General features: G+C 32.4%; 3 protein-coding genes across 4 annotated transcripts; 2 read left to right on the plus strand and 1 right to left on the minus strand.

The window, feature by feature from the left end:
- Positions 1-11,596: 11,596 nt before the first annotated feature.
- LOC141532028 (uncharacterized) lies at positions 11,597-14,914 on the minus strand. The gene is made up of 3 exons (XM_074250182.1): positions 14,781-14,914; positions 14,274-14,408; positions 11,597-14,198 (listed from the first exon to the last, which is right to left on the minus strand). The coding sequence occupies exon 3, from the start codon at positions 13,438-13,440 to the stop codon at positions 11,860-11,862; it is 1,581 nt and encodes a 526-aa protein (XP_074106283.1). The 5' UTR covers positions 13,441-14,198; positions 14,274-14,408; positions 14,781-14,914; the 3' UTR covers positions 11,597-11,859.
- A 157-nt stretch (positions 14,915-15,071) lies between these two features.
- LOC141532029 (uncharacterized) lies at positions 15,072-17,923 on the plus strand. 2 transcript variants are annotated; one of them, XM_074250183.1, is made up of 5 exons: positions 15,072-15,209; positions 15,276-15,335; positions 16,741-17,102; positions 17,314-17,355; positions 17,740-17,923. In XM_074250183.1, the coding sequence occupies exons 2-5, from the start codon at positions 15,315-15,317 to the stop codon at positions 17,906-17,908; spliced, it is 594 nt and encodes a 197-aa protein (XP_074106284.1). In that variant the 5' UTR covers positions 15,072-15,209; positions 15,276-15,314; the 3' UTR covers positions 17,909-17,923. The 2 variants fall into 2 exon arrangements, with proteins under 2 accessions (XP_074106284.1, XP_074106285.1); XM_074250184.1 differs by having other exon boundaries at positions 17,758-17,923.
- A 51-nt stretch (positions 17,924-17,974) lies between these two features.
- On the plus strand, positions 17,975-20,092 carry LOC141532030 (uncharacterized). Its single transcript, XM_074250186.1, has 4 exons — positions 17,975-18,154; positions 18,237-19,779; positions 19,863-19,979; positions 20,050-20,092. The coding sequence occupies exons 1-2, from the start codon at positions 17,998-18,000 to the stop codon at positions 18,509-18,511; spliced, it is 432 nt and encodes a 143-aa protein (XP_074106287.1). The 5' UTR covers positions 17,975-17,997; the 3' UTR covers positions 18,512-19,779; positions 19,863-19,979; positions 20,050-20,092.
- The last annotated feature ends 2,977 nt before the right edge of the window (positions 20,093-23,069 follow it).

The raw sequence follows: 23,069 nt of genomic DNA on the forward strand, positions 1-23,069 counted from the left end.
GACTCCAGACCAATCACATTGCTCTCCAAGTCACTTGATTTTGTATTATTTAGGATTATTTTTATTTATATATTAGTTTATTCAAGAATTGTTTGTTAAAACTATTCTTGGTTATTTTTTTTTTGTGTTTTCAGCGTATTGAATAATTTATTTCATTAACTATATTATTTGTGTTAATTATATGATTTGTGATAAATTGTTTTCATGAATAAATTCTATTCATGTAAATAGCTGATCGATTTTTAATCCACCGATTTGGTAGAATGTGGCGCCAAGTTCAGTTCAAAACTAGAAGAACCAAGTATGTGTATACAGCTATGGGAACGGTATTCTTAGGCTACGAAATTTTTTTTACTTTATTGAAATTTTTATTGAAATTTTTATGCTTGAAAAAGATTTTTCAATATAATTTATTCACTTATATATCGATTTTAATTTAATTACAATCTATTATATTGATAAATGTATTTTTAATTGATATAAAATTAATTAGCAGAAACTATAGCGACCCAAATTTTTCGATATCTACAGATTCGGTAGAATCCGCCAAGAACGGCGGCATTACTAATAATAGTCGACATAAGTATAAAATAATCGATTAGACTGCCGACGAAAAAGTAAAATATTAATGAAGGACACAAAGACGGTTCGGTATCGAAGCAAGTTCCCATGTCCGAGTCCGAGTCAAAGTTCCCATGGACTTCCTAAACAGAAACTTCCTTGAGTCAACAGATGGTCCCTTCTTGTACTTGTACTTAAAACTTATAACTTATAACTTATGATTCAACACCGAGTTGACGCTCCAACGCTCTTTGTTTTCCATTTGCGATTTAATCTTTCGATTATATGCCGGTTCCGTTCAAACACTCTTCGTGATATTGTTGTTGTTATTATTATTATTATTATTATTATTATTATTATTATTATTATCCTTAAACGGCTTTTTTCTTGTTATGTCAATTCATTCTCAAAGGTTCGCTTTCATTTTTATGGAAAATTTTAATATTTTCATTATTCGACTTATTATTTTCATTACACGATCCCGATTAATTATTTAAAAAATAACCAAGCTATAGAGCTCTAGACTCTAGTTCAGAAAACTCTCCCCTATCGATGATCTTTGGAGCGCTCTATAGATCCCCAGATACTTGCGTCGAAAGTAGCCCCCTGAGAATAAAAAATGATAATTTGATAAATAATTTTTTTTATCTCTCTATGAGCTGCCTGGCAACAAAAACGGCTTACCACTAAAATATTCCTCTTGCCTCCTTCCTCTTTACTCCATCTGAGAGGTATTCACCTGCTGGCGTTCCGGGGAGATCAGCTGCCTCAACGGCCGTCACCACCTTCCACCTTGGAGCGCACCTTGCTCATCTTCGGGACTTTCGCGGTGCAAGCCACCAATGTACCAAGCTCGATTAATTTTTTTTTATTAATTCTCCCAATTTGAATGAAAAATATATATTCTAAATCTCCAATTTTAGGTGACTTTAATTATTGTTAAAGGGAGGGAAGAGGTCCTTGCGGTTGGTAATAATAATAATAATAATAATAATAATAATAATAATAATAATAATAATAATAATAATAATAATAATAATAATAATAATAATAATAATAATAATAATAATAATAATAATAATAATAATAATAATAATAATAATAATAACAACCGTGTCAAGCTCGTCGTTTTGGTTGTCGGCGTCCTTGGAGGGATGAAACAGTCTTTTGTGTCTTCACTTGCGAAGATACCGGCTTGCAGTTCAGCAGCCGTGTCTCTAGCAGTGCGGATGCAAAAGGCTGTCATTTTGGGATCCCTGCGTCTACTTAGGCAAATGAATTTGGCCTGCTGCACTCACTAACCGCCTTGTTGAGTGGAGTGGTGCAGCAGTAATGGATGGCGCTCAGGCTGGGCCCTCGGAGAGTCGGACTCCGGGGAAAACCCCCCTGAGCAATTAATAACAAATAATAATAATAATAATAATAAGCGATGCTTGCTACGTGGCCTCCAAGCGGCGCATCGCGGGAAACGCAGACCATAACATCAGGTCTGTAGGCGAACGACGTAGCCCGTGCAGTGGGCCAACTACCCACTGCATAGAAATAACTGAGTTACCACAAGATACCAACTCAGAAGTGCTCCCCACAACCGGTCCTTTTCGGATGAGGACCATTCATCAAGTGGGAGGAGCACGCCGGACCCGATGAATGATGACGACCCTGGCGCCTTAAGGACTTACTTTAAGTGGACGGAGGAACTGAGAGTCGATCTCTTGGTGTGCTACCAACGTAGCGAGCCGGGGGTGAGCGGCTATATGGCCCGGATGCACACTCTTTGGAGTGATATGCATCCGGAGCTAGCGCATTTTACGCCCAAACACCTGCGTAATTATGCCGCTCATCTTCGGCGAAATAGAAGATCGCTTGTGCCGGACAGAAGGCAGTCTAATAGACTTTCCTTTCCGGCGCAACTACACCAAGAGCGACGCCGTTCCTCCTTGGACAACAACAATCCCTTTGTAGGACGGCAAGTAAGTATATCTAAAAAGATAACTTACTCCCAACAACAGCTTGATGCGGTAAACGAAGATCTCCGTGCAAACATCCTGGAGGATTCCACCCTGCTCACTGTGAGCCAGGTTGTGTATGGTGCAGCAGTTTCGGCTTTTCCGAGAGAGAGACAATGTCTCTCGATCGAGGCAAGGTTGAAACAGCGCATCTCACAACTTGGCTTGAAAATTGACATGTCCCGGAAACAGGTCTCCCGCATTCAGTGTGTGATTGAGTACGACACAACTCAAACACCATACACGCCCCGAATTCGGCGCATTGCTGCTGAACTTCGGTGGCGTCATCACACACTGAACAAGAGTACTCTTCATGTCATCAAGGAAGAGTCTCTTAATAAATTGCGGGCTCTAGTGGCTGCTAAAAAGTCATTAGAGAAAAGGCTGAAGCGGTTGGTCGACAACTCGTTGTTTCGATCCAGCCCTTCACGGTTTCTGACACCAAAGACCGATGTTACCGGGAATTATCCAACACCTGAGCGGGTGGAAGCTTTTAGACTGAGTTGTATGGAGATCAACCAAACGTGAACGCCAACACTCCAGCTCTGCACGACTTCAAAGTATTCTGTCGGGAACACCGTCGACAGAATGCTGATGAAGAGAGCCCTGCAGTCAGTGTGGATGAAGTTCGTTCAGCTCTAAATGGCAGCAAAATTGGGCTGCCCGGGACCAGACGGCATTAATGTCTTCTGGTGGAAGAAGTTTACTTCTACCCACCTCCATCTGGCCCGCATATTTACATCATACATTAGAGCTGACGATCCGATTCCGGACTGGCTTGTAGAAGGGCGAACCGTACTGATACCTAAAAAAGGTGACTTGTCTGACCCTAAGAATTTCAGGCCTATCACCTGCTTGAATGCGGTTTATAAAATTTTTACAAAAATTTAAAAATAACCGTATCTTGCAGCAGATAGAGCCTGTATGGCAACAGATATATGAACAACGTGGCAGTAAAAGAGGCCTGTCAGGTTGCAAGGAGAACCTGATAGTGGATCGATGCGTCTTACAAGATGCGATCTACTATCAACGCAACCTGTCAATGGCTTGGATTGACTATCGCAAGGCATTTGACTCAACTCCACATGAGTTGATTTTATATCTACTCAAATGCCTGGGAGTCAATCCCGAAATAGTGGAATGCATTCGGCGTACAATGCAGCTCTGGCGAACGCGATTTCACATTGGAAGTGGAAACGCATTGCACGTAACCGGAGTTGTAGAGTACAAACGAGGGGTCTTCCAAGGCGATTCCTTGAGCCCTCTGCTGTTTTGCATTTCACTGCTGCCTATATCTGTTGCTCTCCGTAAAACTCATGGGTACTCTGTGGGGCCTCCGGGTGATCGAAACTATTCGATTACCCATCTGCTTTACATGGATGATCTGAAGCTGTATAGCGCTGATAAAGATCATCTACAAGCGGCCCTCAACATCGTAGCAGAGTACACACGAGATGTCGGAATGTCTTTTGGGTTGGACAAGTGTGCGGTCGTACATCTGGCGAGGGGTGATGATGTCGAGTTAGTAGATGGGAGTGTCTTAAGACAATTAGACGCCGGGGAGTTGTATAGATATCTGGGAATGGAAGAGCACCGCATGCATGCGGTCTCTGAAGTCCGAACAACTCTCCAGAGCGAGTATGTTAGGAGACTCCGGAAAATTTGGTCCTCCGAACTTTCCGGCAAAAACAAAGTCTCAGCTACTAACATGCTCGCTGTCCCAGTCTTACTATACTCTTTCGGTGTCCTGAAATGGACCCGAAAGGATTTACGAGATCTCGACATCAAAACCCGTAAGATCATTAATATGAATCGGAGCATGCACCCCAATTCATCAGTCGCCAGATTATACCTCTCCCGGTCCATCGGTGGGAGAGGTTTGCAGAGTTTGGAGCGGCTTCACGACCGTTTGGTCCTGGGTTTAACACACGAAGTTGTCAATTTCACTGCAGACGAGGATGACTTTCTTATGCAAATTGTACATAAACATGAAAATGCGCATAAGGGGTCATTCTTGTATAAGGCAGCAATATATGCGGCAAGAACCCTTGGTCTTGGAGAAATAAACGCTCTTATGGAACTCCGAAAGGAGGAATTTAAGAGCGTCATCAGGAACGCCGAGGAAAAACTACTCCTTGGCGAACTGATGGACAAGTCCATGCACAGCGTGTTCTTTAAACACGTGCGTGATCATGGCTTGTCCATCCAGCTGACGTTTTCCTTCTTAAAGTCAGCGGGCCTGATGTCCGAGACTGAAGGGTTCATATTTGCCTGCCAAGATGGTGTCATTAACACTCTTGAGTACCGTAGCAAGGTGCTCCAGGTGCAGCTTCCGGACACGTCCTGTAGGAGGTGTAGACAACATCCGGAGACGCTTATGCACCTTTTGTCGGCATGTCCAGTGCTGGCGAGAGGTGCATATATCCAGCGTCACAATGCTGCCCTGAGAGTACTGTACTACTATCTTCGTCATTGCTACGGTATTGACGTGACACCAGTGCTGCCTTATTTGCCAGGAGATATTCCCCAGGTTGTTGAGAATGACAGTTGCAAAATTTATTGGAACATGCCATTTGCAACAACCCGGCGGATAGATCACAACAAACCTGATATTGTGCTCTTCGACAAGGCCACTCGTGACATTTATGTCATTGAGTTCTCGGCCCCGGCTGAATACAACATCTCAGCCAAAGAAGAGCACAAAAGACAAATATATCAGGATCTCCTGTTTGAAATTGGCAAACTTTACCCAGGTTACCGTGTCAAGCTTGTCGTCCTGATTGTTGGCGTCCTAGGAGGGATGAAACAGTCTTTTGTATCCTCACTTGCCAAAGTTCCAGCTTGCTCATCAAAAGCTGAGTTCTTGACAGTTAGGATGCAGAAGGCTGTTTTACTTGGTTCTCTCCGTCTCTTAAGGGAAATGACTTTGGCCTGCTGTGATCACTAACCGCCTTGTTGTGCGGAGTGGTCCAGCAGTAACGGATGGAGCTCAGGCTGGGCCCTCGGAGAATCGGACTCCGGGGATAACCCCCCTGAGCATTTAATAACAAAATAATAATAATAATATTCCGGATTCGATATCGTGGAGACTAAATAATTACTATTCACGCTATCAAAAGTCGCGACCCGCGATATCTACTTTTTTTTTATAAATTGACATAATTGCGTGCTTAGCTTGGCCGCTAAAAAGGGAGGGGGTTAACTAGCGTCGGCCAGGGGAGCGTGACGAGGGGGAAAAGTTAAACGGGAAATTTCACGCGTTGTCGAGCGTGAGATTTTGCATGATTTAAGTCTTTATTTTAGGTCCTACCAGCTCAAAATTCGCGCTTCAATGAGATTTTTTGATAGTTAAAAGTCTAATAATTTTATTTATTAAAAATTGAAAATTAAAAAATTAATTTTTCTTTTTAATTGGTTGTATTTTGGAATCGAGTGACTGATGAATAAAATTTTTAAGACGACAACAAAAGTTGTAGTCATCACCCTGATAGCCACCTTACCTATAACTTACTGTCAATCTACGTCCGCAATTTGAAGCAAACTTGACGGAAAGAGTTGGCAAAGCGAGCGATTACCTATTAGTTACCTATAACTTACTCTGCAAATAGACGTCAAAACTTGCTGTACAAGTATTTCCTTCAAATTGTAGTCAAGTTGAAAGGAAATTTAACTACAAGTTTGATTGTTAACTTGTATTCAAGTTGCGGCCGTAGATTTCCATCAATTTGCTTACAACTGTTGTTGAAGGAGAATTACCGCCGCCAACTTGATGTATAAATTAACCGTAACTGCTGAAAGTCAACACTTACTGAGAAAGCTCTGTCTATCAGGGCAAGATGTGCCGTTTGACAAAAAAAAATTAAATGGAATTTTTATTACCAACTGACGGAGAATCATAAATTTTATAAATTTTTAGCAGAAGTCGGTAATGTTGGTAGCTATTCAAATAACATAAGTATTGTTATCTAGAGAGATACATCAGCTTTCAGCTTTAACCCTGATAGCCACACTTTTTGTGTAAATGCTTGTAGTATACAGGGTGTCTCTGAAGTGGCGGGAGTAATTGTTGGGGTCGATAGAGAAAAAAATACTGAATCGAAAGTTCCTGAGCCAAAAATTTTTTTGGGCCATAGAATTTGAGTTATGAATTAAAAACGATAGCCAATCAGAAGCGCGCTATTCGAGAAATGAAAATGAGCGGGGAAGTAGAGGAGACGCGAGAGTGAGATGCTGCAATAGCAGCTTACTCGCTCACACAAAGCCGAGCATGAGAGGGGATTGTGACGCTATGAGCCGAGTACGTAAGTGTGAATGAGTGGATGTATGAGGTCGCAAGCGGACGGCTTAATGTATGAGTGTGTGTCCGTGTATCGCAGCATTATTGGAGGCGTTGTAACGCTGAATTAAAGCTAACCGGGTACTCTAAGACAGAGGAAAAATTTTAATTTTTATTTTTATTCGAAAAAATTTAATAAAAAAAAATAAAAAGGCCCAAGATTTAACCAGACCCACAGAAACGGAGAGTAAATTTTTAATTCTCATTTATTTTGCTGGGGATTATTTTCAAATACAAAAAAAAAAAAGGCTAAGATTCAACTGGAATCTTAATTGCTTAATAAAAGGAGTAAAGTGTAATGATGTGAATGCAAACTAATAACATTAAAGTAAAGTTATCCTTGAACTGCCGAAACACCTGTAGATTTTTTTGAAATGATTTCTTTGCTAAGAAAAAGGGAAACTAAAATATCAAAATTACTAAAACGTGAATGCCATTTCTTTTTCATATTTTCTTCGACATTTTACCTGTCAGTGAATAAAAAGAATATTTAAATTGAAATATCAAAATTATAAGGACTTGAATTCAATGTTTTGTTAATTTATCATTTGACATTTTACCTATCAATTAAGTGATAAATAATTTAAATTAAAATATCAAAATTATCAGGGCTTGGGTGCGATTACTACTTAATTTGATACTTGGGATTTTACCCGTCAATTCATTAGAAATTTATTTCAATTATAAGATCAAAATTATGAGAACATGAGTGCGATTTATTTTTAATTTATTATTCAGGATTTTAACAGTCAATTGATTGATAAACAACTTTAATTAAAATATCAAAATTATCAGGACCTGAGTTCAATTTTTTTTTTTAATTTATTATTTATTTACCTGTCAATTAATTAAAAAATAATTTTTATAAAAATATCAAAATTGTTCGGACTTGAGTTCAATTTTTTTCTTAATTTATAATTTGACATTCTACCTGTTAATTCACCGATAGATAATTCTAATAAAAATATCAAAATTATTCGGACTTGAGTTCAATTTTTTTCTTAATTTATAATTTGACACTCTACCTGTTAATTCACTGATAGATAATTCTAATAAAAATATCAAAATTATTCGGACTTGAGTTCAATTTTTTTCTTAATTTATAATTTGACATTCTACCTGTTAATTCACTGATAGATAATTCTATTAAAAATATCAAAATTATTCGGACTTGAGTTCAATTTTTTTTTTTTTTAATTTATCATTTGACATTTCGCTTGTTGATTAAGTGATTAATAATTTTAATAATAATATCAAAATTATCAGGACTCGAGAGCGATTTTTTTAGTATATTTTTTTACATTTTACCTGTCAATTAACTGATAAATAATTTCAATTAAAATATCAAAATTATTCGGACTTGAGTTCAATTTTTTTTTAATTTATTAGTTGACATTTTACCTGTTAATTAACTGATAAATAATTTTAATAAAAATATCAAAATTATCAGGACTCGAGAGCGATTTTTTTTTCAATTCCTTATTTGACATTTTACCTGTCAATTAATTAAAAAATAATTTTAATTAAAATATCAAAATTATTGGGACTTGAGTTCAATGTTTGTTTTAATTTATTTTTTGACATTTTACCTGACGATTAATTGAAAAATTATTTTACAGAATAATTCCCAGCAAAATAAATGAGAAATGAAAGTTTTCCATCCGTTTGGTTGGGTCCGGTTGAGTCTTGGGCAATTCCTTCTGTTTTCAAAAATTATTCCGAGCATAAGAAATAAGTAATAAAAATTTTCTATCTGTTCGTTTTGGTCCGGTTGAGTCTGGGGCCTATTTTCTTTTTTGAAATAATTTTGTCAATTAATAATTGATAATAAATTTTTTCAATCAGTTTTTTATCGTCTTGTCAAGATTAGGCTGATTTTTGTTCAATAAATTTTTGTTTGTTATTGAAAAGAGAAAATAAATTTTTTTGCATTCTTCTATTCTTGGCTCTGGTCGAGTCTTGGGCATTTTTTCGTTTTTAAAAATAATTCCTAGCAAAATGAATGGGAAATAAAAGTTTTCGATCCGTTTGTTTGGGTCCGATTGAGTCTGGGGCCTATTAATTTTTTTTTAAGAATAATGTTGTTAATTAATAACTGATAATAAAATTTTTCAATCAGTTATTCGAAGTCTGTTTGAGATTGGGCCTTTCTTTTCAAGGAAAATTAATCTTGGTGATCAAGTAATAAAAAATTTCTATCCGTTTATTTGGGTCCTGCTGCGTCTTGGGTCTATTTTTTTTTTTTTCTTAATAATTTAGTTAATTAATATTTAGAAATAAAATTTTTCGATTTATCTTTTTTCGGGTCCGGTCGAGTCTTGGGCAATTTTTTTTGTTTCGAAAAATAATTCCCAACAAAAAAAACAGGAATAAAAGTTTTCTTTCCGTTTGTTTGGGTCCAGTTAAGTCTGGGGCCTATTTTCTTTTTTAAAAAATTTTGTTGATTAAAAATTCATTATAAAACTTTTCAATTATTTTTTCTTGCTCCAGTCGAGATCAGGCCCTTTTTCAAAGGAAAATAATTTTGCTGATTAAAATAGAAAAACAAAGATTTTCAATTTATTTTATTTCGGGTCTGGTCGAGTCTAGGGCATTTTTATCGTTTTCAAAAATAATTTCCTGCAAAATAAATAAGTAATAAAAATTATTTATCCGTTTGTTTGGGTCCAGTTGAGTCTAGGGCCTCATTTGTTTTTTTAATTAGTTTTGATGATCAACAATAAAAATAAAATTTTTGGATCATTTTTTCTGGGTCCGGTCTAAATTGAGCCTTTTATTATAAAAAAGTTAATTATGATGATTAAAAATGAATAGTAAAATTTTTTTATTCATCTCCCTTTCGGTCTGATGGAGTCTTGGGCATTTTTTCGTTTTTAAAGATAATTTCCAGCAAATTAAGTAAGTAATAAAAATTTTCTATCCGTTTGTTTAAGTCCGGTTAAGTCTGTGGCTTATTTTCTTTTTTAAATAATATTTGATTAATAATAAAAAATAAAATTTTTTAATTAGTTTCTCTTAGTCTGTTTGAGATTGGGCCTTGTTTCGAAAAGAAATTAATTTGGCTGATTGAAAATGAAAACAAAATTTTTCAATTTATTTTTTTTTTTGGGTCCGGTCGAGTCTTGGGCGATTTTCTTCGTTTTTTAAAATAATTCCCATCAAAATAAATAAGTAATTAAAACTATCTATCTGTTTGTTTGGGTCCGGTTGAGTCTGCGGACTATTTTTTTTTAAAATAATTTTGTTGATTGAAAATTAATAATAAAATTTTTAATCATTTTTTTGCTCCAGTCGAGATTGGGCCTTTTTTAAAAGAAACAATTTTGCTGATTGAAAATAAGGAAAAATTTTTGTACTGTTATTTTTTTGGATCCGATCGAGTCTTGGGCATTTTTTCGTTTTTAAAGATAATTTCCAGCAAATTAAGTAAGTAATAAAAATTTTTATCCGTTTGTTTGGGTCCGGTTGAGACTTGGGCCCATTTTTTTTTATAATAATTTTGTTGATTGAAAATTAATAATAAAATTTTTCAATCATTTTTCTTGCTCCAGTCGAGATTGGGCTCTCTTTTTTAAAGAAAAATAATTTTGCTGATTAAAAATAAAAAATAAAATTTTTTCATCCATCTCTTTTTGGATTCCAGTTGAATCTTAGCTTTTTTTTTTTTGTATTTGAAAATAATCCCCAGCAAAATAAATGAGAATTAAAAATTTACTCTCCGTTTCTGTGGGTCTGGTTAAATCTTGGGCCTTTTTATTTTTTTATTAAATTTTTTCGAATAAAAATAAAAATTAAAATTTTTTCCTCTGTCTTAGAGTACCCGGTTAGCTTTAATTCAGCGTTACAACGCCTCCAATAATGCTGCGATACACGGACACACACTCATACATTAAGCCGTCCGCTTGCGACCTCATACATCCACTCATTCACACTTACGTACTCGGCTCATAGCGTCACAATCCCCTCTCATGCTCGGCTTTGTGTGAGCGAGTAAGCTGCTATTGCAGCATCTCACTCTCGCGTCTCCTCTACTTCCCCGCTCATTTTCATTTCTCGAATAGCGCGCTTCTGATTGGCTATCGTTTTTAATTCATAACTCAAATTCTATGGCCCAAAAAAATTTTTGGCTCAGGAACTTTCGATTCAGTATTTTTTTCTCTATCGACCCCAACAATTACTCCCGCCACTTCAGAGACACCCTGTAGTGATTTTAGTCAAGTTAATACCAACTTCACGCCAAGTATTGTATTGTAAAAAGTATATACAATATGCGTTGAAAATGTATAGTAACTTAACGTAAATCTACGGCCGCAATTTAAATCCAAATTTTAACAAAGTTTTTGCATTCAAAATGTTATTGAAAAGTTGAAATGATTTATTATTAGAAAATTGTAAAAACTTTGACTGTAAGATTTAAAGAAAATATTTTTTGTTTAAAATTGTAGATATCCTGAGTTTAAATTTAACTTTAAGTTACGTTAGAAAGTTAAAAAACTCTATTTTCTTTTAAGCTTACCAAAATTAATTGGCTAGTACATATAAAGAAATAATGAAGAAAAATCGCAAGGTTTAAAAAAACTGGAAAGCGTAATGAATAGCATGTAAAAATTTTATTTCTGAAATATTTTTAGGTTAAAGAAAATTGAAAAATCATGTTTATTTTGTAGCTTTAAATATTTATTATTAAAATTAATTTATCATCAATACATTTTTGTACATTCGAGAACCTAAAAATAATAAATTTTTCAGTTCATCATTTATTTTTATTTTACTGTAATAACTGTAATTACAATTATACATTTAATAAATTATAAAAATAGTACTATACTTCTTTATTATATATTATATTTATCTCTAATTATTAAAATACAAATATTATAACATTGAGAGACAATATTTTATAAATGACTATATCCAGAATTATGAGATCAACTCTATATATCAATTTAGAATAGTTCAGGATAAAGTAACAGTAACGTATGCATTATTCAACTGTTCATCATTAACAGTATGATCTAAAAATTGTTTGTTTACCCATAATGGAACTCTATAACATTTGCTTTGTATTTCACTATATGCAATAATGACAGCTTGAGTATCATTGAGTGAAGTACACAGATAAACCCCAAATTTAGTAGATGGCTGATTTGAAATTGTGTAAAACGATTGTAACTTTTCAAAAACATGTAAAGCAAAATAGTAATTACTATTGTAAATAATGATGTTCTTTATAATACCAATTCTACCTTGTTGGGTAATTACTGTGTTATCATTATTCTGAATAGAGAAGAAGAAAGTTGGAGTTTGCACATTTTCATACTGAGTTGATAAATTTTCAAATACGGTAGGAATCGGACCACAATTATGAATGCCAGAAGCTTTAAAAATTTTGGTATCATTTTCTGTCACGACAGAAAATTGTACTTCCTCATGAACTCTTTTATAGATTTGTTGAAGCGGTTTATCTGATTTTCTTACAAAACCACGATAAACGGGCATTTTATTTTCATATGAAAATGCAGAAACAGAATCCAAGGATCCGTATAATCTATAGTCCGCAGGCAGATGTAAAATACCATGAGCGTTATAAGTCAAGAACTGCAAGCCGTGAATATCTTCAGCCTTAATCACATAACTTTTCAGTGACTCTTCAGCGAAGTCCACATTTTCTGGAGAAGATGAACTATTTAATAAAACCCGCATAGAAGAGTGGAGCAACAGGAAGTGATCATACTGTTCAACAGTAATTATTCCGCGAAACACAACTATAAAAGTATATAAAAGCAGTTGACGAAACTCTGTAGCTTTAAAATTAACCAATTTATCCAACTCTCGAGGTATTCGAGCAAATTCTCGTGGACAATGAAGTTGAAGAGTTATTAATCGATTTGACAGCAGCTTCACTTTAAAGCTTGGTAGTTTCTTGAGTTTACACTTCCCGAACACTAGCGATCCAATAGTTTTCTTCATTATGCCTAAACACACTAAGTGCATATAGTCAAAAGATACTTGATGCACCAGATCTATTGGTAGATCATGCAGAGCCGACTTTCCTTCATGATGATCTACATCTTTCAACGCTCTATAATCAGCATCAGTTCTGGGCTCATAATTGATACCAGGAAACCGATTAGATCCACCGTGTTGAGATCCTTCGACATGGCACTTAGAGCAGGGAGTTTTTGCCGTATGACCACGATGATTAAGTACTGAAGCCCAAGTCGGAGCATCAGCAATAAAACATCTAAGTTCAATAGGAATTTTTTTTTGTTTATATTCTATGCCTTCATTCATCATAATATTCTTCACTTCTCCAACAAAATCCGCAAAGAAATCAGTAAAAGACTGTGGCTTTTTGTCACCTTTATAAATACCAAGAAGCTCAGGCTTATCATATTCCTCCAAATTTACTACACGAAATTGAATAGGCCATAAAGTAATTTCTTTATTTAATTCTGCACCATCTGTACTGAAGTCAATCAATAATTTGTCAGGTATAGATTTTAATCGTACACGATTTAAAATCGATTGTAGCATTTTTCTAAGCCTAAATGTAAATATTCTCCCGGAGCGACTTCTTTTACTGTAATTTTATCGCGCGGAGTTTTCAATAGAGACCGACAATCTTGAGGCAAGAACCGTAGTTGTGGGTGAAGTCTTACAACTTTTAATACGGCATTACTTTGCACTTGATTCAGCTTGTTTTCAACAAAACATTTGGCCAGATGCGCTTTTAATGTTTGTGCAATTGATTCAATGTTTTTAGGCTCTTGCTCTACGATGTTATTCGTATCTAATGTTGAACAACTTTCGTCAGGGGCAGTACACGTAAATAATCCTTGCATATTAATATTTTTATTTCTGCTAACTTTATCACTGAGATTGCTTGGCAATCCCAATAAATGTAATGATGATTGTCTATCATCTTTTGCGAAAGTGTCATTACTTGTGTCTTGCATTTCAGATAAGCTTCTTTCTTCAATCGGCTTCTCAGTTACATTTTCTTCCTGGATAATAGATGAGTTTTCTTCTCCTATCCGGCTTTCACTTCCATTTTTAGTCAACACCAGCAATTTACACGATGAACTGTTATTAATAATGGGAAAAACTACATTACTCTTCGTAGAGCAACGTTCATTACAATTCAAGGAAGCATCGAACGAATCATAATATTGTTTCTTAATTTTTCTTTTGTGGTTGTCTGAAAGTAAGTCCCAGGGTTTCCGCGAGCCTGGACGGCAATCGGGATGAAATTTATTAGGATCCATCGTTGATATTTTCAAGAAAGTTTTGACCTAGAAAGCAAAAAAAATCGATTGCAGATTATTAAATTTTTTTCTTCTCAAAACAAATAAGAATATTATACTTACAATTAAGTGTCGGACTTGATTTAAGATATTTTCTTCAATGACCAATACTTTCATAATAGTATTAAGCTTAGAAAACACTGGCTAAGAAATAAGGCTAAAACGTTCTGACACTCCGTTATCCTTAGATTGTTACTCCTGAAATATAAAATATTATAACTCAGTTTATACTTCAATCCAATGTATCTGTTTTACCAAATGCACGAAATGCATTTACTACTAAATAATAAATCCACAAGTAAACTGATCGAAAACATAACTGCTAAATATTGGATAAAAATTTGAAGTAGTATTGTAATGAAATAAAGCGCATCAACAGAATCATCTAACAGTTAACTGTAACTAATGGAGTACATAGTACTATCAATAAAAGTAACTTTGATAAGATAATTTATTGAATTTTTATTTCTTTCAGAAATTCAAAAAGCTTTTACTTGAATTTTATACTTAATTATTAAAAAATTAAATTTTTGTTCAATTGTTAAATATAGGTTATACTTGTGAACTTACGTTACATTTCTTTGTAAAAGTTTCTTCTATTATAAGTATCAAGAATCTTGTAAAACACGCGTTCAAAAATTTTTTTAAGTTACTTTATATCATTTATTTAAATTTTGAGAATTTTCAATTGACACTCATAATCGAAACACTTGTTGTTATGTTGTGAATGTATAAGTGAGGCTGAGCACACGTACACATACACTGCTCACAGACGTAAAAACATGGCGGATATTGCGACTGGGGAGTGCGCATATTTGGTAGTCACGTATACACTAATACATACGCAGCCCTTTATTTTCTCGGGTATAGTCATTCTCCCACTCTGGTTCCACCATTGAACATTGACTGTTTTTTGTTATTATATGTAATTGTAATAACACTATTGTAAGGACGCGTACGTGATTTTCCATAGCGAATTTTTTATGTTTAATTATCTGGGTAAGTATTTTTCTGTTGCAATTTTTAACAATAGTATTGCTTGTAATTTCGAATTATATTTTACAGGTGTTAAAAAGCGAATAGCAATACAATACAGGCTCAGCGATGTCACACTCAAGTCGAAAGGTTAGTTTTTTTATTTTTAGTTAATATCAAGGTTTATATTTTGTTAAATAAATTATAATGAGTGTCATTGTTTGAATATTGTGTGTTTAAAGAATGGATTAATATTTAATATTCTAATTTTCATTTACTATTTTAAAAGTTAATTTATGTTAGCGGCATTTATACGCATCTTTTATAAAAAAAACAATTTACCATGACATGAAATTTAACAAAACTTAATAATTGGAGGTATGGAATTATTATTGTTAATTAATCACAATAATAGGTTATGATAGGTCGTCATGTAATTTCTTTGGGTTTATTGTAAAATATTTTTATTTCAAGTTCGAAAATTTTTTCAACGTATATCTTTTTATTTCCCTGCTGTTTTAGGTGAATGAGAATTTGTGTTGATTTATTTCTATATGTTTTGATTGTAAGCTTTTTTGGAAATTTGGTTTCTTCATCAATGTTACTACTTTCGATTAAATCAGTATAGAATTAAAAACATTATTTACTGTCATTATAATTTTTCAGTAGCTGAAAATGTTATCATCAGTCCGATAGTGGCATTGGCAACGATTCATTTACAAATTTGACAACCCATTTTTGGATTGCGGCTATTTTTATTGTATAGGATAAATTTGGGGAAATTCACCAACCTTCAGTAACATCTGTAAATTTACAGCTGTTTCGTAATAAGTTAAATTATTCGTCAGTGGCATATGCAATTAATTATTAAGAATTGCATATTCACTTAGGTAAGTATTAATAAGCTTCTAGCATTCTAGAGAAAAACAACCAGACGTTTTATTATTGTCGATAAATTGAAAATTTTTGGTGAGTATATTACTGTAACACATGTTTCAACTAATTGAGAGATGACCTTTTCTTTGTTTGTGTTCATTTTCATTTTTGCGAAAGTCGTTTCATTATTATGTCCACGTTTCAATATTCTAAAAGCTAATAACTTCAGCCACTATCAGAATTGACTATTATGCATGTATCAGAGAGAAAAAAGTCTAACTAGTATATCTTCCTAATATACAGTATCATCGCTAGTCGTTTGTTTTGACTGGCTCCAGTTTATGATGTTTAGATTCTCGTATAATTCACTATTCTTCAATATAAGCATTAATAAACATTTCTCCATAGTATTTACAATCCGGAATTGAAAATTAGCAGACAACAGTCCGATTGTTAAATTACATTGCGATTTAATTGACGCTTGTCGAGGAAAGGAGGTAAATAATTGAATTTACACATAATCTTGTGTATAGCCCACTATTTTGAAGCTATTTCCATAAATATTGTTTTCACTGCAGACAAGCTAAATTTTTCTTTCTGTCTTACTGGAGTAATGGCATTTAGGTTATGACAATACAACATTTATCGCTGTGCTAATATTTTGTATTTTCTACCATAGCAACAATATGGTCTATCAAGACCAACAACTCCTGAACTTAGCCTGGCTACGCAGCAACAATTGGGACTACCACCTCGATCATTGACTCCGGTGGCTCCAAGATCTCGTTCAACAACTCCCGACCTAAGCCTTCAAACACATCAACAAAGGCTACCGCTTCAACCATTGACTCAATTGATTACCAAAAACCACTCAACAGCTTCCGACCAAAACCGCGTGCATCAGGGGCAACAGGGATTACCATCTCAACCACCGGCTACCGTAAAATCTTGCCGTACACCAGTTGTATTACAATCGAAGGAAGGGCCTGAAATTTTGAAACTTTTAAAAGAAGGTTTCCAAATGATTGATAATAAATTGACGTAAGTAAAATTATGAAGTTGCATGAATACACAAGTGAAGTGAGCGGTTTAAAAAACCTTAATGGTCTTAAATACGTTAGCTTATTATACGTAATTAACCTTCAAATGTTTCTGTTTTAAATGTTGACCGAGAGCTTATGACTTTCCTCATGTAGTTGTGAACCATTATAACATACAATTAATGCCCATTCTGATTTATTTGGTGTTTTAGATGTCTAAACCAGAAAGTGGATGCGATAACACAACGTCTTAAGTAAGTATATAAAACTGCAGCTATTTATTCGTATTGTGTTGAAATAAACTACAAATCAGTAAAAGTATCGATGGTTATACTGATTAAAGTTATCAATTCTGTCATTAATTCTGACGACATTTCTATATTCACAGAAAATGCTTTCACTTAAATGACTATCACTTCTCAACCACCTAACTTGCACAGTTTTTCTCGCGACGAATTTTCTTTTGTTTTTATGCTTGTAGTTAGTTTGAATAACGCGTAATCTTCAACATCATCGTCATTAAATAACTTTCCTGTTCCCTCACTTTTTGTATTAATCAGTTCCTTTAGCATGTCTTCATTGTAATTAGTTGTAGTTACCCACGTTACCCTAATTATAATTATAATTTAACCGTTTAGATTTTCTTTTATTCATAGTACGTTAGAAGCTGCAGTTAAAGTTTGCCAAAGTTCTAACGACGACTCATTTCATCGACCAAATTATCTTCCGTTCAAAACTCAAGCAGATATTTTGAAATATAATGAATCTTCAGATGCACAAGTTACTGAAATGGTTAATAGCAAATGAAATATTTTTAGTAATTTACTTTTCAAACCTGAGTTAAATACTGATTAAGTTTCTTTTGAATTATAGAAAAATACTTATCATTTTATAATATGCACACTAACCTGAAAGATAACACCAGAGATATTCTGCAAAAAAATCGTTTAATGACAGATGACTTATTGACTCAAATTATTTGGATGGGAAAGAAGGGGCAGAAGACGAACAAACTACTTTTGGCAAAACATCGTATTGCTCATGATTTGTGTTGTAAATAACTGTTTATATTTCCTGTTTGTTCCTAATTAGTGATTACTTCAAAAGATGAAAATCTTGATTTATTTCTTTTTAGCTGCTTTGCGAGGAATGTACCCGGATATGACATTTGTGGCCTTCAAAAGAGCTGTTGCTGCAGCGTTGAATGCTGCTAATTCTAGAGTCCTGGCTCAGAAAAACAGTCGTCGTGACGAGAACTCGAAACCAAAGAAAAATAAAGCAAATGAAGAGGAACATTTCCTGGGAGCGTGGACTCTAAGAGATGATGAAGAGTTATTGGAAGAAGACGATGACGACCGTGACGAAAATGGCAATCAAAAAAATTGTGAAATGTTGGTTGTGGAAAATTAACACTAAGTTTTTAATTTATTTTAAATGGAAAACAGTATTTTAAAAAGACATTTAAAGTTAATAGTTACTAATTTCTTATTATAATATTTTGCTCTGTATTATTTAAATAATTTTTAATATGTTTTTAAATTAAAAAAAAAAACTGTAATCTTTTAATTTGTATGCAATAAAAAAACATTTTATTACAATTTCTTTCAAAATATTAATGATTTTCTATTTTTCATCTACGGTTCGAAATTGTACTCAGCGCCATCTGGTAACAGAAATTTTTATGCTTTGTTTGCTTTACCGACTAATTCTTTCAAACTACTACCGGCAAGTTACTGACCGATAGGTAAAGCAGGCGAATTCCTAAAATCTGTGATGTTAACAAGTGTTGTCTCAAAGTTATCCACAAGTTTGCGTCAAGGCTTGCAATCCAAAATATTGAGTGAACTTGAAGTTAATTTGCGGCTCTAGATTGTCCATAAGTTAGACTACATTTTAACGTTAACTTTTAAACAACATGGCTATCAGGGAAGTTGTGTTTTACAATCCAAAACTTTATCTGTAATTAAACTTTAGCATCCAATTAATTTTAATAATTTTTTTTATAAAATCAACAAGTCATTTGATAAAAATTTTTAAAGCTAAAAACTCAAAATTCTAGCGAAAAAAAAAATAGTTGGAAAATTTTTTATAAGATTAAAGTAATTAAAGGATATTTTTGAAATCCTCATAGTTTCAGCTTCAAGATCCACTATAAATTTTTTTTATTTAAACATCTTTTCGCCAATTTAAAAAAACCCATAGTTTTTTTCTAAGGTTTTTAAACCTCATAAATTTTTTTCTAATAAAAAATCGGTAATCGGAAATCGGACTTTTTTTCGTAAATGAAATATCTAAAGCTAAAACTCTTTTTTGAACTATTTTACTCTGTATCTGGACTACCATACATTTGATTAATTTTAATTAAATTAAAAAAAAAAAATAAAATAAAATAGTTTGCTATGACTCACTGGAAAAAAAAAAAAAAATAAAACTTAAGTAAGATATTTTTTTATTGTTGATAATTTGCATGACTAACGGTAGAATTTTAACGAGAAAAAAACAAATTTTATATGTTGACGCTTATCGTGAGTACGATATAATTTTTATTTTTTTTTGACGAATCCAAAAAATCGACAATCATGAAATATTTGAGTTTTCGAAAAAAATTTCGCTATATAAGCTTCCCGAGAAATCGTTAGAAATTTAAAATAAGCATACAACAATTTACCAACAACAAAGTACGTGAGTATTTTTTATTTTAAAAAATCTTTTAATGAAACTTTAATTATTTTATTATTTTTTGTTGAATCAATTTTCAAAGGAATTAATCATAATCGGAAAAATGTCAAAAATAATTTTGGCTATTTTTTTAATTGTTCAGTGTGGGCTCGTTTTTTTCACTGAGGGACAAAATGGGTTGTTGGGTATTGGTGAAGAAGTAATATTATTATTATTATTAATAATCGATAAAAACGATCAAATTAATTTATTGTTCTCTGATTTTGCAGTGCACGGACGATTCAAATTGTTCACAAGCGCTTATTGATCTATATTGCGCATTCACCGTGGGTGGTGATGGAGAATCCATTATAAAAACGTGTCAACTTGTCGACATTCGTAGTGGATGAGGTCTAATAATAAACCCATCTAATTTATCATGATTCATGATAATTAGTGTTTTGGTTTTATTGATTTTACCCTAAAAAATATTGTCTTTAATTTGTAATAACTAACTTTGATTAGTTTAATTCGCCTTAAATTAAGCTATTATCTATTAATAATAATAAAATCTGGCTGAAAAATTAGCAAAAAAAAATCGAATTGAAAATACTTTTTTTTCCTACCGTGCTAAATATCAATTATTTATTTTATTTTATTCGTTATAGAATTATCAATTAATTTAAAATATTAAATCTACATACAGTCAAAAATTGTAATAAAATAGTTTCCTTTAACGAACTCTAAAAATTCGTAATATTACAATAAATTTAAAAGAGCTTTACGATACAATTATTTACTCAAGTTCAGTAGTATAATTACACCAAGTTTAAGTGGTCAAAAAAAAAAAAAAAGAATTTAACCTTGCTCTTTATCAGTATATAATAACGCATGTTGAGTATATAAGATTTTAAAATTTATATGAATGGGTGAATGGTTTAATTTTTTTAAACTTCGTCAAGACACGACTACAATAGTTAGATTTTTATAATAATAATAATAATAATAATAATAATAATAATAATAATAATAATAATAATAATACATATTTTTATTAAAGTCTCTGATAATTTTTTTTTAAAACATTAAAACAAACAAGGTTCACATACCACTACTTAACTAATAGCCATACTAATGGATTTTTAACGACATATTTTTAAGTATAATTAAATAATTAAATGGAAAAAAATGATTGACTTTATTGATTAAGTTATATAAATTGAAACATACTAGCAATTGTTATCTGATAACTAGTTATTTGATAACTAGTTTACAAATTAAAAAAAAATGTTTTTAACGGTAAAATAAACAAGATAAAAATACAAATTATCTCATGATGAATCATTTGGAGTTTATGGGTCAACCCTTAGGCATATCATTCCACCGAAATTTCCATCACCATCATCAGAGAATCCGCAGAATAATTGATTTTCTTCTTGATCACAATCATCATCATCTTGGCACTGCAAAATCAGAGAAAAATTAATTTATTTTATCTTTTTTATCGACTAATAATGACAATAATAATAATAATATTATTACTGGATCACCAGGCCCTCCTAGAGTAATTCCTAGAGTAGAGTTTAGACCAAGTCCTAGATCAAGTCCTAGATCAATTCCTAATTTAATTCCCTCAGTGACAAAAACGAGCCCACACAGAACGACTAAAGAAATAGCCAAAATTATTTTTGACATTTTTTCCGATTATGATTGATGATATTCCTTTCGAAATTAATCTGATAAAAAATAATAATAAATTAGTTTATAATTTCGAATTATTTATTGGGGCAGTTATATACCGATCTTAAACACTAAATAAGTTAAAAATTTTATTTTTACAATTAATTTTTAAAATTCTTCAAATAAAATTAAAAAATTATCAAGTGAAATACAAAGAAAAAAAATTTTTTTAAATATTTTTCTATTCATTAAAAAAAAAAAAAACTCCTTTAGATTAAATTACAGATTTTATTTTATTTTATTTTATTATTGGTTCAAAAAAAAAATTTTCAATAAAATTTTTAAATAATCAAAAAACCTTTGTATGATTTTTTCCTCACTACACTTAATATAATTAACCCTGATTAAACAAAATGATTTGATATGATTAAAAATGATTATTTTTCTAATTATTTTTAATCCTGTCAAATCATGTCAATCATTTCAAATCATATCTCTTAAGGGGCATTCAACATTGTGAAATCATTTTTAATCATTTTGTTTAATAAGGGAAGTTCATTAATTTTTGAGCCCGAAGGTCTAACTACAATAAATTTTTTTTTAATAATTTTATAATTTTTTAATTTTTTAATTTTTTAATTAAATATATCATACCAGATTTTGGAGTAAAATTTTTTTAAAAAGACGTGGAAACACGAGCTAGCGATGAAACTTGAGACTAATCAAAAAGACTGAGATATCGGTAATTCCTTTTAAATTCTTTATCAGCCCCACTATTAACGACACTATCAAGGCCAGTGAGAGAGTAATTGACGCGTTGTCTAAATCCAATCGGCTGGTCAAAAGTGTGTTAATTACTCTAACACACAAGTAGCCACGGCAAGTTTAACAAAACAATCATTTTTAGGCAACTCGAAATATTTTATATTTTTTACCCTTAAATTAAATAAAAAATTATTAATGCATCCTTTTATTATTACTATTTTTTTCCAAAAAATATAAATTATAAGTAAATATTTACCGTCTGATTAAATCAAATTAATTATATTTGAATTTCTTGATAATTACTCGATTTAACAACTAATAATAATTGTTATAAAATTAAACTTTTAAAATGAAATTTTATTAGTAAAAGTAAAGTAAGTCAATCTTTCGCGAATATGTGTCTGACTTAAATAATTATATATTACTTGAATTAAAATAATTCGATAATAACTTTGATTATATTAATTAAAGTTATATTAATTAAAAGAGGGTAGAAAATATAACAACACAAGAATAACGTTAAAAAGTAATATTTAATTGGAATCTCAAAATTTTAGCGAAATACAATTTAAAATTGACAGCGTATATAAAAGAAACAATATTTTTATAAAAACATGATCAAATTAATTAAATACATTTATATAATAGACAATAGATAATTGGTAATATACAGGGTGTCTCTGAAGTGGCGGGAGTAATTGTTGGGGTCGATAGAGAAAAAAATACTGAATCGAAAGTTCCTGAGCCAAAAATTTTTTTGGGCCATAGAATTTGAGTTATGAATTAAAAACGATAGCCAATCAGAAGCGCGCTATTCGAGAAATGAAAATGAGCGGGGAAGTAGAGGAGACGCGAGAGTGAGATG

This window comes from Cotesia typhae, unplaced genomic scaffold (genome assembly GCF_013202065.1).
Source record: "Cotesia typhae breed Kobodo isofemale line unplaced genomic scaffold, CoteBio_Ctyphae contig_55, whole genome shotgun sequence".
Classification (NCBI taxonomy): Eukaryota; Metazoa; Arthropoda; class Insecta; order Hymenoptera; family Braconidae; genus Cotesia; species Cotesia typhae.